Source organism: Dipodomys merriami, unplaced genomic scaffold (genome assembly GCF_024711535.1).
Source record: "Dipodomys merriami isolate MVZ:Mamm:240054 unplaced genomic scaffold, mDipMer1.0.p SCAF_41, whole genome shotgun sequence".
In the NCBI taxonomy this organism is placed as follows: domain Eukaryota; kingdom Metazoa; phylum Chordata; class Mammalia; order Rodentia; family Heteromyidae; genus Dipodomys; species Dipodomys merriami.
This window is the reverse complement of record NW_027205715.1, coordinates 3194385-3209352: the sequence shown is the minus strand read 5'-3', so window position 1 is coordinate 3209352 and position 14968 is coordinate 3194385. Positions and strand designations below refer to the sequence as shown.

The window sequence follows — 14968 nt, the reverse complement described above, 5'->3', positions numbered from 1 at the left end:
TTTCTCTCTGGGGATGGGTGAGGAGCCCTCTCTAGGTGGAAGGGGGCTCTGAGTCTACCCCTTCCCCCCCACCTGCTATCACAAGCCTTGGCCTTGCAGACCAGCACCATCGCTTCTTACACCTCCGTTTCCAGAACGTCCTCCTGACATCACACCCCAGTAAGACTCTGGGGATCAGATCTCCGCTCTGTGGGTGCCTGGGCATGCAACACAGGGGACAAGTCCAGTGCCCACATCCCTGTCCCGAGAGGGTCAGGCTCCAGCTCCTCTATCCAACATTCTGTCCCCTTGCTACAGGGTGGCTGACCCTGCATGTCCCCCAGGAGCAAGTGTGAGCATGCAGCAAACTGAGGCCTGTGTGTATCCTGAGCATCTACTAGGTCTCAAGCTCTGTGCGTGGGCTGGGAATCCCATAGAAAGATAGCAGTCTTATTCTAGTCCTTGCACAGCCTCTCTGGAGGAACACGGGGAGGGCTGCGGACAAGGACGTGGACAGGCCCAGGACGACAGGAAGCTGGGCTTCAGGCTGAGCGCGTGGCACGTCTTAAGAGGCACGAAGCAATTTGCTTTTGTCTCCCTTAAGATATGGTCTTTCTAGGTGGCCCAGGCTAACCTTGAACTCATGATCTTCCTGCCTCACTCCCAAGAGCTGGGATGGCTGTGTGTCATTGGGCTTGGTGTGCGTCACCAGGGCCGGCATGATTTGCCTTTTCAATAGCTAACTATGGCCGTGGGAAGAGCAGATTGTCACATGCAGAAGACACAGCTGCTGGCACCCACAGGAAGGACCATGCGGGAGCCCCTGCCCCCTGGCCCCAAGAAACAGCCCTCGCTGGGTCCTGAGGTGGGTCCCCTTTCTCCTGCCCCAGGGCCTGCCTGGTAGGGAGGGAGTCCTGATGAAGCCATTCATGGTCCCCTCCTCCACCCAAGCCCCCCACCGTGTCCCCAGAACCTCATTATAATCATATGAGCCTGGAGCACTGGGCAGGCGCTGCAGTTTGCTTATGGGATTTATTCTTGTCTGTTTCCACCGGAGCAGCCAGTGCACGGTGCGCTGGCTGGCGGCGCCCAGCTGGGGGTGTGCGTGCAGGAGGAAGACCGCTGCGCTGCGCAGGGCCAGGCCTCAGCCTAGCCAGGGTGCAGCAAGGGGCCGGCCAGCAGGCTCACTACCCTGCTTCATAGACAAGGCCACATCTTGGTAAAGGCCATGCACAAACCAGGGGGGGTGGTCTCAGGTGGGGAGACAGCTGGGCATGGTGTGGACCCACAGGGGAGTGGGGGGGAGACAAAAAAGCCAGGGGGGGCTGGAACTCAGAGGATGATGGGGCTATGACCACGGCTGCAGAGCTGGGGGGGACAAAGCAAGTGATTTCCCCCCCCATCTCCTCCAGGGGTCACCCCTGGCCACAGCCCTGCATGACACCAGTCCACTGCCACCTCTCCACTGCTGGCCCTCCACCATGTGTTAGACCCATCCTGGGCTTGGGCTCCTTCGGAGGGGTAGGGTGGGATCCAATGCCCAGCCTTGCTCACGTCCTTGTCCGATAACACACGTGGGTCTGGTCACGTGGCTCTGGGACATGACTTCCTGTCCCCACAGCACCACTCCCCAGAGCTTTCCCTCCCACGGGCGCAGCTCCTGCTTCCTAGTGGGCAGAAAGGGGATGGCTCACCCCCCTCCCACCCCCCCAGGGGACCCGTCCCTCCTCTCTCACTCACCCTCAGGCAGGAAGCTCCGGGATCCCCGAAATGGGGAGCACATGATGTCTGAAGTTGGGGCAGGCGAGGGGTCAGAGTGGCCGTGGGTGCCAGCCCGGCAGCGGGGCCGGTGGGCCGGACCCCAGGGCCTGACGCAATGGAAAAAGAAACCACAGCTCGGGCTGGGCCAGCCCCCGCCCCCCGCCCCAGCCAGCACGAGGCGCAGGGTGTCATTAAGGGGGGGTGGGTCTGCCCTGCGCATCTTGGATGCATCAGCTGCAGGTAATTTGAGGTTTCAGGCAGGAGGAGGGGGCATGGGGAGCCAGGGCTTGCTGGAGGAATGGTCCTGACTCCTGGTTTGGCTGGGCACAGGCTTTGGGGGTGACCCCAGTTCCACAAAAGGGGTTACGAGGCGGCCACACACACCCAGTGCTCCCTCTCACAGAGGCGTTCATCCTGTCACGAGTTCGCATTTTCATTCCACAAGCGAGCACTCAGGGGCTGGGTGCAATGATGCAGGGTATGGTTGGGCCTCCCTGTAATCTCAGCCCTTGGGAGACTGAGGCAGGAGGAGAAAGAATTCCAGGCCAGCATGGACTTTAGAGCAAGACTCTGTCTCAAAATAAAATTAAATAAAAAGACATGTTGAGTTCTCCTGCCATTGAGCCCCAGGCCAAAGGAGCCCTGCCTAACCAGATCCCATCTTCTGCCACCTGATCCTAACTCCCTCTAAACTGCCATTCATTCCCTCTGCTCTCAAAGGTGTCCATATTCTGGCCCCAGGACCTTTGCACTTCCCACGTCTTCTCCTGACGGGAAGTTGTCAGCTTACTGTCACATCCTCTGAGGACTTCCCTCATCACTCAGCTAATGTGTTCAGGACCACGCTGTTTCCTTCACCAGCCATGCACTCCACAGGGAAATCATCTGTCATTTGTCTACATGCCTGTCATCTGTCCCCTAAAGCTACGTTCCCAAGGGAGGCACCAGCAGCACTTTCTGGGCACTAGAGCAGGTCTGCAAGTGGGTGCCCAGCAGCCCCACTTTTACATGAGGCGCTGGGAGCCTGCAGGAGGCTCCTCCATCTGTGTCTTCTCCCCAGCTCCGAGTTCAAGGTCACCATAAGCCGAGTTTCTGGCCCTGAACCCTCAGAACCGCTCTGAGAGGCCAGCAGCAGAGGGACTCACTTCACAGAGGAAACTGAGGCCCCACGCTATGGCATAGGAAGGATGGAGGCCGGACGCAGAGCCAAGGCTGTGGTGACTTCATGTCGCCAAGCCTGGGGCGGGCAGGGCACCTGTGGGACTTCCGGTGGGAGGCTGCCTACATCATCGGAAAAATCAAAGCCTGCCTTGATATTTGGAAAATGAAAAATCCTTCTGCTCTCAGGGCCAGTGACAGGAAGGAGGCAAAGCTGGACAGAGTGGCTGGTGACAATCACAGTGACAGAGACTTGGGCCTCAAGTGAGGACCAGAGCTGTGATCTGAATGCTGGCTCTGTTGTTTCCCTGCTGTGTGACCTCAGGCAAGTTACCTAACCTCTCTGGCTCCCCAAGATTGGGCAATAAAAGTGTTTTCCTAGGGGGTGGTGGGGTCAACTGTAGCTCAGTTCTGGAGGGAGCATGCCAGAACTCCTGGGGAGGCGGGGCCACCAAAGAGGGTGGGCCAAGAAATAAGGCTCTAGGCTACATATCTGTGCTGGAGGGCCAGGGGGCACAAGGGTGGTCAGGACACAACCACCCATACTCCTTCCCAGCTGGACCCCCTGGGGCACTGAGGCTGGGGATCCTGTTAAAAAGAAGCTGGGTGGGGGGAGTCAGAGGAGGGAGGGAGGGAAAGTGGGAGGAAATCGGTGGGGGGGGGCAATGTTTGACAAGAAATGCACTCGTTATGAATGTAACTCATCCCCTCTGTACAACCACCTTGACAGTAAAATTTAATTAAAAAGAAAAAGAGGCTCTAACTTCAGACAGCATAGCCTGAAAGTGGGAGGGACCTCTAATCTCTGACAGCAGAGCCTCCATGGGGGGTGATCTAACCTCTGACAGTACAGAGGACTCTAACCTCAGACACACAGCCTGAGGGGATGGGATCTAATCTGACATCAAGGACTCCCAAGCCGCTCAGGACTCTACCTGCTACGTGTGGTCCCTGATAGGTGGCCCTGGTCTCCCCAGAGCCCAGGCAGGCTTGGGCCCAGGAGGCTGCTGCGGCCTTCAGAGGTGAGCAGAAAGAGGTGGTACCTCCCTCTCCCCCTCTCCCTCCCTCCCCGTTTAAGCAAACCCTCCAGGCCACTCTGGTCTCCTGAGTACTCAGGTGGGGCTCAAACGCCTCCCAGATGGGCCTGAGCGGCTAGCCAGACCTGAGGCTTCCTCGCAAATCCCAGGTGATGAGGCTCAGGGTGACCACTAGCCATGGAGAGGGCAGTGGTCCCCTCCAGGTTCTCCAGGGAAACTGAGCCCAGCACATAGCTGTGTGCAGAGGGGCTTCCTTTGAGGAATGGGCAGGTGTGGAGGGGACCGGGAAGTCTCAGGACTTCTTGGAGGAATCTCAGCCTAGGGCCGAGGCCCACATTGGGAGGATAATCTGCTTTACCCAAAGCCTACCGATTTAAATGTTAATCGCATCTTTAAAATACCGGCACAGCCACGTTCAGACTGGGGTCTGACCAGATGACGGATCCCCACCGTCCAGCCAAGTTCACAGCCATTGCTGTGGCCTTGCGCACCCAGGGGCGGAAACTGGGTCTGGGTGCTTCTGGGCTCACCGTCCCTGGGGTGTGGGAGCCGGAGAGGCCAGCGCCACAGGGCTAGCAGGAAGACAGCCGGAGGTGGGAGGGACCAAGCGGACAGAGGCAGAACTGAAATAAATGAGTCACAATAAAGCTGAGCTCCAATTTCTGGAGCCTCCTGGTAGCCCCGGGGCTCCAGCACCCCAGGGCAAAGCCTGTCACCACAACCATTCTCCATATGGGCATGATGCCTTGGGGGCGGGATGATTTGGCCCAGTCAGTCCGGCCTCCTGGCTCCCAGGCTAGCACCACTTTAACTTGGGAGAGGATCAGCCCTGCAGATGGATGAGACTCTGGGCCAGTCATCTGGCCTCTGGGCATCTGTTGTTTTCCTACCCATCCAATGGAAATGACTAAATGTCTGGCACAGAGAAGCCTCTCAGGGCTCAGCTCTCCGCCCCTCTCAGCACGGCCTTCAAGCCCCACCCCCCTCCCAAGGGCTCCCAGGTCCTGCCCTTGCCCCTGGGGCCCTGGCTGAATTCCAGCAATTCTTTTTCATGCCTCCCTAATTTTGCACATGCTGTTCCACACACCCTTCTGTAGCGTTTTCCTCTCCAATCTCAGCTCAGTGAAACCAAAAGCAAAACGGAATACCTGTTCCCCTCTTCCCCCAACTCCACCCCCCCCCCCAATTCTCCTCTTTGGCAAGCATTTGGAGCAACAAGAACTCACAGGTTGCTGGAAGAAACAGGAATTGGTGCAATCATTTAGGACCAACGGTTGGCAGAGCCTGTGAAAGCTAAATTAATGCCTCCCCCTGGGGTGACCCCAGCAACACCCAGCACAGATGTTCACCAAAAGACATGGGCGAGAATCTCCACAGCAGTAGTTACACGGGAGGTGGAAATGGGAAGGTTGTCATTCAAGGGCTGCCAAAGCCAAAAGAAATAAATAAAAGTTCGTGAGACCCTAACTCAACAAACAAGCCTGGTGTCATTGTGTGTGCTTGTGCACGTGCACGTGCACGTGCACACACACACACACACACACATCATCATCATCATCATCATCATCATCCTGGCTATGTGGGAGGAGAAAGTAGAAAAATCATGGTCCAAGGGCAGCCTGGGCAAAGAGTGTGAGACCTTATGTGAAAAAATAACTAGCACAAAAAAGGGCTGGGGCCATGGCTCAAGTAGTAGAGCACCTGTATCACAAGTGTGGGACCCTAAGTTCAAATCTCAGTACTGCCGAACAACAATAGCAAGTTCCACGGCAATGCTATTCATAAGAGCCCTGGGCTGGAACCACCTGACCCTGAGCACCAGGAGGGGTGATGGCGGACGGCATACACAGACGGCCCGTGCCGGGGCAGCGGAAGCGGCCAGCACAGGGACAGCCTCACAGGCCCACTGAATGAAGCAGATAGACAGAGAAGGACAAGGCTGTTTTCCTTTACACGAAGTCGCACCCGGACACGGACATCTATGCTGCTGGCAGCAGGGACAGTGGCAGGACAGGTGGCCTGTGACGGACGAGAAGGGATGCCAAGTACCTGCATCCAGGGGCTGAGCCCGGAATTGTTGGTCTGTGGGCTGTCATGCCCTCACATGCAGGCTGGCTATTTTCTTTAGTTTCCTGTCCTTTTCTGGTGCTGGGGATTGAACCCAACACCTTGCAAACGCTAGACAACTCTCTATCATGGAGCCACATCCCCAGCCCTTTTTTATTTTGGGACAGGGTCTTGCATTGGAGCCCAGGCTAGTCTTGAACTCTCCATCCTCCTGCTTCAGCCTCCTGAGTGCTGGGATTACAGAATATGCACCACCATGTTCACTGGCCATTCAATTTTGGGGGGCTGTACTGGGATCTGAACTCAGGGCCTTGCATTTGCTAGTCTACTACCTGAGCCACGTTCCCAGCGCTGGCAGAATTTTCTGTTACTTCAATATACTGTTTAAGGAGAACCCCAAGGACCCACAGCACTACCTCAAGCCTGGGCCCTGCAGAACACCACTTCCAGCATGGCACCTCCATAATAACAGGCTGAAGGAACCTACCATCACTTAAGCCTAAGGCAGGATCCAATCTTATTGTCACCTCTGCCGGTCACAGAATGCGTGCTGGATGAGTTACTGACCCTGAGGAAGAGTGACAAGGAAAAGCCACTGTAGCACCTTGGAATTATAGAAGCTGGGGCTGATAAAACGCCCGGAGCTGGGAATTCTGCAAGTTCTTTGAAGATCTGAGCAGAAAGGCTTTACAGTGTACCTGACCTCGCTTCCCAGTCACCTAAAAGCCCTGGCTATCTCCCCCCAACCCCAACATCCTACAACCCAATCCTTGGGTGCCAGAATGGTTCAACCCCAAGATGCCCATTTTCTGGGGTCCTGGCTGTGCACCCTGGCTGTCCCACCCCTGCAGCCCCCAGGGAACAAGCTGGCTCTCTGAGCATACACTAACCAAAATGCCACCTTAGCCATGGCATGGGCCACTGCTCTCCAAAGACACCCCAGTCCACCAGGCTGCCAGGCCATTAGGAAGATAAATAGAGATATAGACAGCCAGGCCATGAGGCTGCATCAGGGATCAGTCCTGATGCGTCCACAGGTCCCTAGATTCTGTCACACTAAGCTGAGTAACCCTTACCTCATCACTAAGTCTGGCCCTTGGGGGCGGGGCCTCCTTTGGGACCGCCCCCCAGACCTGCCCAGCCTGTCACTGCAGGCCCCGCCCCCCTAGAGTTGGCAAGGAGCCACCCACCCCAGGAAGACAAGGCTGGGTCCTGCCCTGCCACCCCTGCCTTCTGGACCTCAACGTTTTGTGCCAAGTGTGCTGGTGGTGCCCCCCCCACCTCCCTGAGAGCCCAGGGGCTGGTGCAGGGTATACCCTGGGCTGCAGGGTATACTTTGCACTTTGGGGACCTGAGGAGTGGGTCTGGTTAGGCTAATGGAGGGTGGCAGGCCTGGTGACCACGTGGCTTCACTTTAAGTGGTGGGGGACTTTGGGGAAGGGATTCTCCCCTGGGATGTGCACACCCAACAGGAGGTACCACAGGGCAAGAGTAATGGAGGAACCCTGGGTCTCTGAAAACCTAGGCAAGCCCTTTCCCTCTCTGTGCCTCATTTTCCCTGCCCGTGAAATCCTTCCAGCCTTGGAGAGGGGGGCGCGATAAAGACCTCTCCATCCTTCCAGCCTCAGCTCCACCCACAGTCTCTGGGTTCAAAAGGCCTGGAAATCAGCAAGACACCCAAGCACCAGGCTCCCTCTGTGGGTGCCCAGCACCCTTATCCTGTCTCTCTGTAGAGGATCCTCCTCACCTTCCTTTTCTTCTTTTGAGGTCTGAGATCAGGACTCGACCTCAGTACCTGATGCTTTTGCTTTCATTCACTGGCTATCACTCTACCAACTGAGCCATGCCTCCAACCCCCTTATCACCTTCTTATGATGGGTCCTTACAGCCCAGTGGCTTCAGACTGCCTACCACACCTGGCCACACTGAAGTGGGGGGCCTCCAGGTTGAAAGCAGCCACGCCCGCCTGAGGCCAGTCCCTTGGGCCAAGGGTACAGACACCTGCACTTCAGCCCCAGGCCCTGGCTCCCAGTAAGTACCCCCAGAAAAGACAGGATCACAGTAGCAACAAAATTCTTCTGCTCCTGTGTGCCCAGTGGGCCTTGTTATTATCTCTCCATTTTCCAGATCAGAGAACTGAGGAACAAGAGTTAAAGAGTCTATCTGTTATAAGCAGAACTGTGGATACCCTCCCCCAGTACAAAGATAACCAGCAGTCCCTCAGAACATGAACTAGGAAATGTTAGGCCACTACAGTTGCAAATAAACCAAGTTCCCCTGGTATCTTGAAGCAAGGTGGCAGTGGGAAGAAGGAGGAGCCATGGGCTGGGAATATGGCTTAGTGGTACTTATCTAGCATGCATGAAGCCCTCGGTTCGATTCCTCAGTACTACATAAACAGAAAAGGCTGGAAGTGGCGCTGTGGCTCAAGCAAAAGAAGCTCAGGGACAGTGCCCAGGCTCTGAGTTCAAGCCCCAAGATTGAAAAAACAAACAAACAAAACAACAACAACAACAAGGAGGACCTATGTGAAGAAGACTGTGATGTGGCCACAAGCCAATGAATGCTGCACCAGGCCTACTAAGGGCTGGAAGGGGTGGGGGCTCTCCCTGGAAGCTTTGGACAGAGCAGTGGCTGTACTGACAGCTTGATTTCAGACGTAGAGCCTCCAGAACTTGGAAGAGAATAAATCTCTGCTGTTTGAAGCCACCCAGAACGTGTTGCTCAGCCAGAGCAGCTAGGTTCCCAGCATCCTGTCCCCTGAGCCAACGTGGGGGGCGGGGGAGAGGCTCTCCCAGGGGTAGGAAAAATTGTCAGGCCTAACTCAAAAGAAGGAAGTAAGGAGAGAAGGAAAGAAGTCAGACATGTCAAGAAACTTAGCACAGGCCACGCAGGGATGGGGCTCTTCCCAGCACATTCAGTGCCCTGGCACCGTGTGGTAACAGCTACCCGCCACCACCTCCTCCACCTTCCTGGCCCCCAGGCTTTTGGTGCTAGACAAACCCCTTCTTCTCTGACACACAGTCTTCCCCATGGCTTTTTCCACAGGTGAGTCCACTGCCCTCTGGTAGGTACCCAACTCCCAGCACCAAGCATGCCCACACCCGACTTCCAGGGTGAGTTCTTCTAGGCTCCACCCCCAGCGCCACTGGGCTCATTTTGCTCCAAGGGGCCTACACCCTCTTTACACAAGCATTTACTGAGCAGCTGCTCTGTGCCAGGCGCTGCTCTAAGTGCAGGGATCCAGCCCTGGTCTTGCCCTTCGGTAGAGCTGATTCCCTGTGATCAGGAGGGGCAGTAAATAAACAGATACACAGGTGGACAGAGGGCTTCAAAGTGGTAAACACCTTGAGAAATAAGCATGCCAGGAGTCCTCCCGGACCCCAGAGGAAGGTGTGATGGAGACACACAACAACCACGGGACCCTGAGAGCTAGGTGGCCATGGAGGGCGGAAGACACGGGGCTGAGGGCCAGGAGGCACTGCAGACAGACAGCGTCCATCCTGATGGTGAGGGGTGGGCACAATCAGATAAAATGGTCACCCTGTCCAGCTACTGCCTGCCAAGACTATGGGGTGACTGGGCCTCCAGGCCCCCACGAAGCCCACAGGATCCTATGGCCACATCCTTTCTAGGGGAAAGGGAATGGATTCTTGGGTGTTCTCCTGACATGCCAGCCCCAGTTGTGTGGAAGGGCCAGAGGAGGGCAGAGGGACCCCTGATTGGCCGTGGCATCTGAGCATGGCCTGAGGCTTTGCAGTAAGGGCCTTACCTGGCACAGATCCCCCCTAGAGAGGAGGGAGAGAATTGCTAGAAAGCTCCTTTGTCTCTGACCAAGTTGTTGTCTTTGTGTCCTCTGAGGCCGGCCCCAGGTAAGAGCAGATCACCGCTCTGCCCCAGGAGGGGCGCAGGGGGCCGGCTGGGATTGAGCAGATCCCCAAAGGGATTCAAACAGGCTAATACTTTCATGAACACAGCCAATGACAGCCCTTCCCTCCTGCACAGGTCACAGAGCCAGTACCAAGCCCTTTGCCATGGAATCGGGTCTCACAACTACCTTTCAAGAAACACACAGCTGCCCGAATGAGGATGTAGATACACAGACAACTCCCAACTGCACACGTGGGGAAACTGAGGCTCCCTCTTCATCAGGGACGCCCCTGTTTTTAATTCTCCTGCTATTCCGGGGGAGGAGAAGCCCTTCAAACACCACCTAAGATCCATAGCGTGGCACACCAAGCATCCTCACTTTGCAGAACACTGCCCTGTTTCCTGGCCCCTGACCTCAGCCTCCGCCACCCAGCAAGTGAAAACAGGACCACGTCAAAGTCCGCTTCCTTTGCAGATGGAAAAAACCCAATGGGAACTGAGCAGGCACCAAGGCAGGAAGTGCCAGGGGCAAGGAGAGCCCCGGCATCAGCGTTGTTTGTCCCTGGGTCTTGCCATGTGGAAGTGTGCCTGGATGCCCCCCTTCTCTCCAGTGAGCTGTGCCACCCGTCAGGGGCAGTCCTAGAGATCACAACCCCGCCAGGACGTCAGTAAAACCACTCCTTCTTGTTTGTGCCCAGCCTCCAGTAGCCCTGGCGGTGAGCCCATTTTACAGATGACCTGAGGGCACAGCCATGTCTCCCATGACCCCACTGTGATGGCCAGTATGTCAGGCCTCAGCTAATGGGGCTTACAAGACCCCAATCAGAATGCCTGTCCAGACAGACAGAAGTCCCCAACCTTAGGACGGAAAGGAATCAAAGCCAAGTGGCCAGGGAGGATCCAGGGGATCCAAACATCCTCCACACTGGACAGTGAGGGGTGCAACTGAATGAGATGGAACCTTGTCCAGATTGGGGGGGGGCGCTCCCACAGAGCCCTCGGCGTCCTCCAGGTCTCCACAGGGAGGGGGCTGGGCTCTTGGGTGTCCTGTTCCTAACGTGGCATCCCAGGTTGTGTGGAAGGCCAAGTGGTGGACAGAGGGAGGGGAGGCTGGGAGGAGGACCTGACCCTGGGGTCAGGGCTGGGGCTTCTCAGCCCAGATCTTTCTTGGCAAGGGAGCCACCAGCCACAGAAGCTGTAAGACAACGGCCTGGTGGATGCGACCCCCACCCCCTCTCGGTGATAGTCTCCACCCCTCCATAATCAAAACCTAGCGGCAGACAAAACAGGAGTCACCCAGCCCCCTGGCCCTGGCCCCCTCCCCCAGGGCCTGGGAGGCAGGAGGAGGCGGCAGCAAGATGAAGCTTCGATGCCCACCGGTCTGTCACCCCAGCACCCGCCCTCCCGCTCCAAGGTGGCCCCTCGCCCACAGCAGAGCTCGCTGAGCCGGAGGTGGGGCAGCGCTGGGGACCAAGGGGAGGGGCAAGCCTGCCCCCCCTCTTCCTAACAAGGAGCACCCTGCAAGACCGGCAAGAAAGCAGAGGCCTTTCATCCTTTTAGCACACAGGTGCCAGACAGCTTTTACGCAAAAACTAGTTTGCAAACACTCCGACTCCTGGGACGCTGCCCGGCTCCACTCCCCCTTTCTTTTCGGGCAGGGGAGCTGCCAGATCCCGGGCCAGGCAGGGATGAGGGGGAAGTGGGGGGCGAGGGGCGCGCAGGGGCCCGGGGCCGGCCGGCCTCATGCCTGCAGCGGCGGCGGACCCCGGACGCCCTCCGGGCCGATCGTGGGAGACCGGGGCTCCCACCCGACCCCTAAACCGCAGGGCCCGGCCCGACGGCCAGGCGGCCCTCCCTCCCGGGCCCGCCCCGTCCCTCGGTCCCCGCGGTCAGGGCGCGGGCGGAGCGCCCCCGCGTGGCCGGGCCGGGGCGGCGTCACCCCAGCGCGGAGCCCCGGGCGGGCTCGGAGGGCGTCCTCGGGCTCCCTCCGACCCCGCCACCCGCACCACCGGCTCGAACCTCGAGGTCGAACTGGACCGCCCGCGCCAGCCGCCCCGCCCGCCGGGCCCCACTCACCGCGCGCCCCGCGGGCACCGCTGCTCACCACGCGGCGGCCGTTACCCGCGCGCCTGGCCGCGGGGCATCGCCCGGCGCGGCGCCGCTCGGCGGGGCCCGAGGCGCGGGACGGGTCAGGGCGCTGCCCGCGCGGCCATGCCCGCTCCGTGCGCCGCCGATCGCTCGCTCGCTCGAAGCCGGTCCTCCTCCCGGGCCGGCGGGCGGCGGCGGCGGCGGCGGCTCGGGCTCCTCCCTCCGGCCGAGGGCGGGTGTGGGGGGGAACGCGGGGCGAGGCGGGGCGGGGCGGGCACTTCCTGGAGCGGGGGCGTCGTCCCGCTCGGAGGCCGCCGCCGCGGGGGGCCCCCGGGCACGACGAGGGTCCCCGGAGGTGCGAGGCTGGCACGCGCGGCTCCCGAGGGTGCGGGCTGGGAGCGCGGGTTCGCGCCCGCGCTGGGCCTGCTTGGTCTCGGCGCCCGGCCTCGCCGAGCTCCGCGCGCGCTCGGCGCTCAGCCTGGCGGGCGCGGGACCCGAGGGGCGGGTGGGCCCGGAACCGGGGACCCCAGGGTCGGATCGGCCTGGGACGCAGCCCCGGGACCCGCCTGCCTCCCCCGGCCCGGGCCGCTGGGCAGCACTAACGCGGCCGCGGGGGAAGGTTCTTTTTGTGTGTTGTTCTTTCGGTGGAGAGATGACATATTTCTGGAACCTGGACGGTAGGAGCGGGGCGGCGTGGAGAGCTGGGGCCGTCGGCGGGAGGGCGGCCCCCCGGGGCCTTGCACAGGCCCAATCGGAACGACACTCTGCTGGGCAGCTGAGCCTGGAGGAGCGGGGAGTCGGCGTGGCCCGGGCCCCCGGCCGCGGGCCAACACCTGCAGCTTAGGTTGGGGGTTTTCCATGGCCAGGCCGGTGAGGGTTAACGCGAGAGCCTCAGCTGCAGCCTGCGGACGCGTCCTCCACGTCTGAGTCACAAGCACTTTGCAGCCTTAGAGGGGCCATGACCAAACAGCCGAAGGCTCTGAGCTTTGGCCCCTGTGTGACTGTCCCCCAGACACCCCCACCTGCCTACCAACTCTTCATGTTCTCCCAGTTGAAGTCCATTGCCCCGCCCCAGCCCTACTTCCTCCAGGAAGTCTTTCCTGCTTGCCTTGATCCCCAGTTGCAGGAGAGCCAGACACTGGGGTGGGGAATGATGCTTGGGGTGCCAAGCCTGGGCCAGTCATGTGACTGAAAAGTGCAAAGGTTGGAGGCTGATGGCTTCCAAGATTCAGCCATGGGATTCAGTCAATTCCCTTCAAAGAGACCAGAGGGATGAGAGGTGAGAATAGATACGTGGGCACAGAAACCCATAGTGAGTGCGCACAGTAAACCAGGAAGTCCAAAAAGTGGGAGGGACCTAGTGTGCACCCACCCACTCACCAAGGGATGGAAGAGAATATGGGAGACACCCATCCAGTGGAAAGGTAAAAGTACTAACCCATCTACCACGGGGATGACCTTCAAAAGCATCAAATGATCCCATATTGTCGGATTCTATTTGGAGGAAATGTCCAGAATAGACAGATCTTTGGAGATACAAAGCAGGTTCTAGCTTGGGCCTGGTGGGGCTGGGAGAATAGGGAATGTTCGCCATTGATACAAGATTCCTTTGAAGGGAGGATAGTGGTTATGATTTGGGTCCAGCAGGTCACTGGGGCGCTGGAAGGTTCACCTTGTCCCTGGTGCCCATGCCCCTCCCTCCCGACTTACCCACAGCTTTGCTGCCACAGCCTTCTACCATGCTTTGCCTCACCACAGGTCCTTTGAAAAAAGCCAGGAGGCCACCCCTGGAATCATGAGCCATAGAACCGTTTCCTTCTTTTAAGTTGTGGGTGTCGGGTAATTTATCACAGTTAAGGAAAGCTAACTGCCACAGTTGTGTAGGTGTGTTCTTAAGGGTAAATATCACGATATGGGAATTTGTAAGAGACAACTTAAGAAATGCTTTTGTGGGGCCCTGTAAATTAACTAGAACCCCCCCCAACTTTCTATCTTTGCCCTTTGATCTAAGCTGTTTTCTGTTATAGTCAAGTTGGTGGCCATCACCTTAAACTGCCCTTCAAACAGGCAATGCCTTCTTAAAAGCAGCAGCCAAGCCAGGGCCCTGTGGCTCACACCTATAATCCTAGCTGCTCAGGAGACTGAGATCTGAGGATTGTGGTTTGAAACCAGCCTGGGCAGGAAAGTGGAGAGCCTGTAGTAACAGTGTGGCTCTCTTGGTAGAGTGCTAGCTCAGGGACAGTGCCTAGGACCTGCGTTTAAGCCCCAGAACAGGCACAAAAACAAAAAGAAAGCAGTTAAAAATTGAAGGGACCACCTTGTTCCTGTTTTGTTCCAGTAATAAAGTGGTAATAAGGTTTCTGGAGCTCCTCCAAGGACAAAGACCGAGGGAATGGTCAACCAGGCCTTCCTTGCAACTTGGGACTGTTTTAACACTGCAAACCGTTCTCACCTGCAGCCCCCAATTCTCTCTATTTAACCTGAGATGGATGTCTGCACCTGGGAAGATGGTTGAAGATGTACTGAAGTGCTGTCTTCCCATAGCTGTGATATAATAAATCTCCTTTCTCTGCCCTTCTCCATGGTTCTTTATTTGGCATGTGGGGACAAGTGGCCAGACCTAATTTAGGACTCCTGGATTGTGGGCCTGGGGTCTAAACACCAGATTTTGAATTGATCTCAACAGAGTTCTTAAAAAATCATCAGGGACCAGGAAAGCCCAACAATCAGTAGATAGGCATGTGTTCCTCATGGGTTGGTTTTTGACCCATTGACTACAGGACTGTGAACTGTGGAACTCAGCTCTTCTAAGCCCTGCGAGAATTCTGCTTGGTAGAAGGCCCCTAGGCAGCCAGGATGAGCTGTGTGTGTGTGTGTGTGTGTGTGTGTGTGTGTGTGTGTGTGTGTGTGTGTGTGTGTGTGTGTGTGTGTGTGTGTGTGTGTGTGTGTGTGTGTGTGTGTGTGTGTGTGTGTGTGTGTGTGAAGTCCTGAATGTTTCTAGAATGCAG

The 14968-nt window shown here is 57.7% G+C and overlaps 1 protein-coding gene across 2 annotated transcripts in view; it reads right to left on the bottom strand.

Moving 5' to 3' along the window:
- Cpne2 (copine 2) overlaps window positions 1–12139 on the bottom strand; it is a 38166-nt gene extending 26027 nt beyond the window's left edge. Inside the window, exons 1-2 of one of the 2 annotated variants that reach the window (XM_069992354.1) lie at window positions 2125–2172; window positions 1720–1847 (exon numbers count right to left, since the gene is read on the bottom strand). In XM_069992354.1, coding sequence (XP_069848455.1) covers window positions 1720–1847; window positions 2125–2171 — 175 coding nt within the window. In that variant the 5' untranslated portion in view covers window position 2172. Of the gene's footprint in view, window positions 1–1719; window positions 1848–2124; window positions 2173–11948 lie in introns of those variants that run through there. The other variant, XM_069992355.1, reaches the window with a different exon arrangement.
- Between the last annotated feature and the right edge of the window lie 2829 nt (window positions 12140–14968).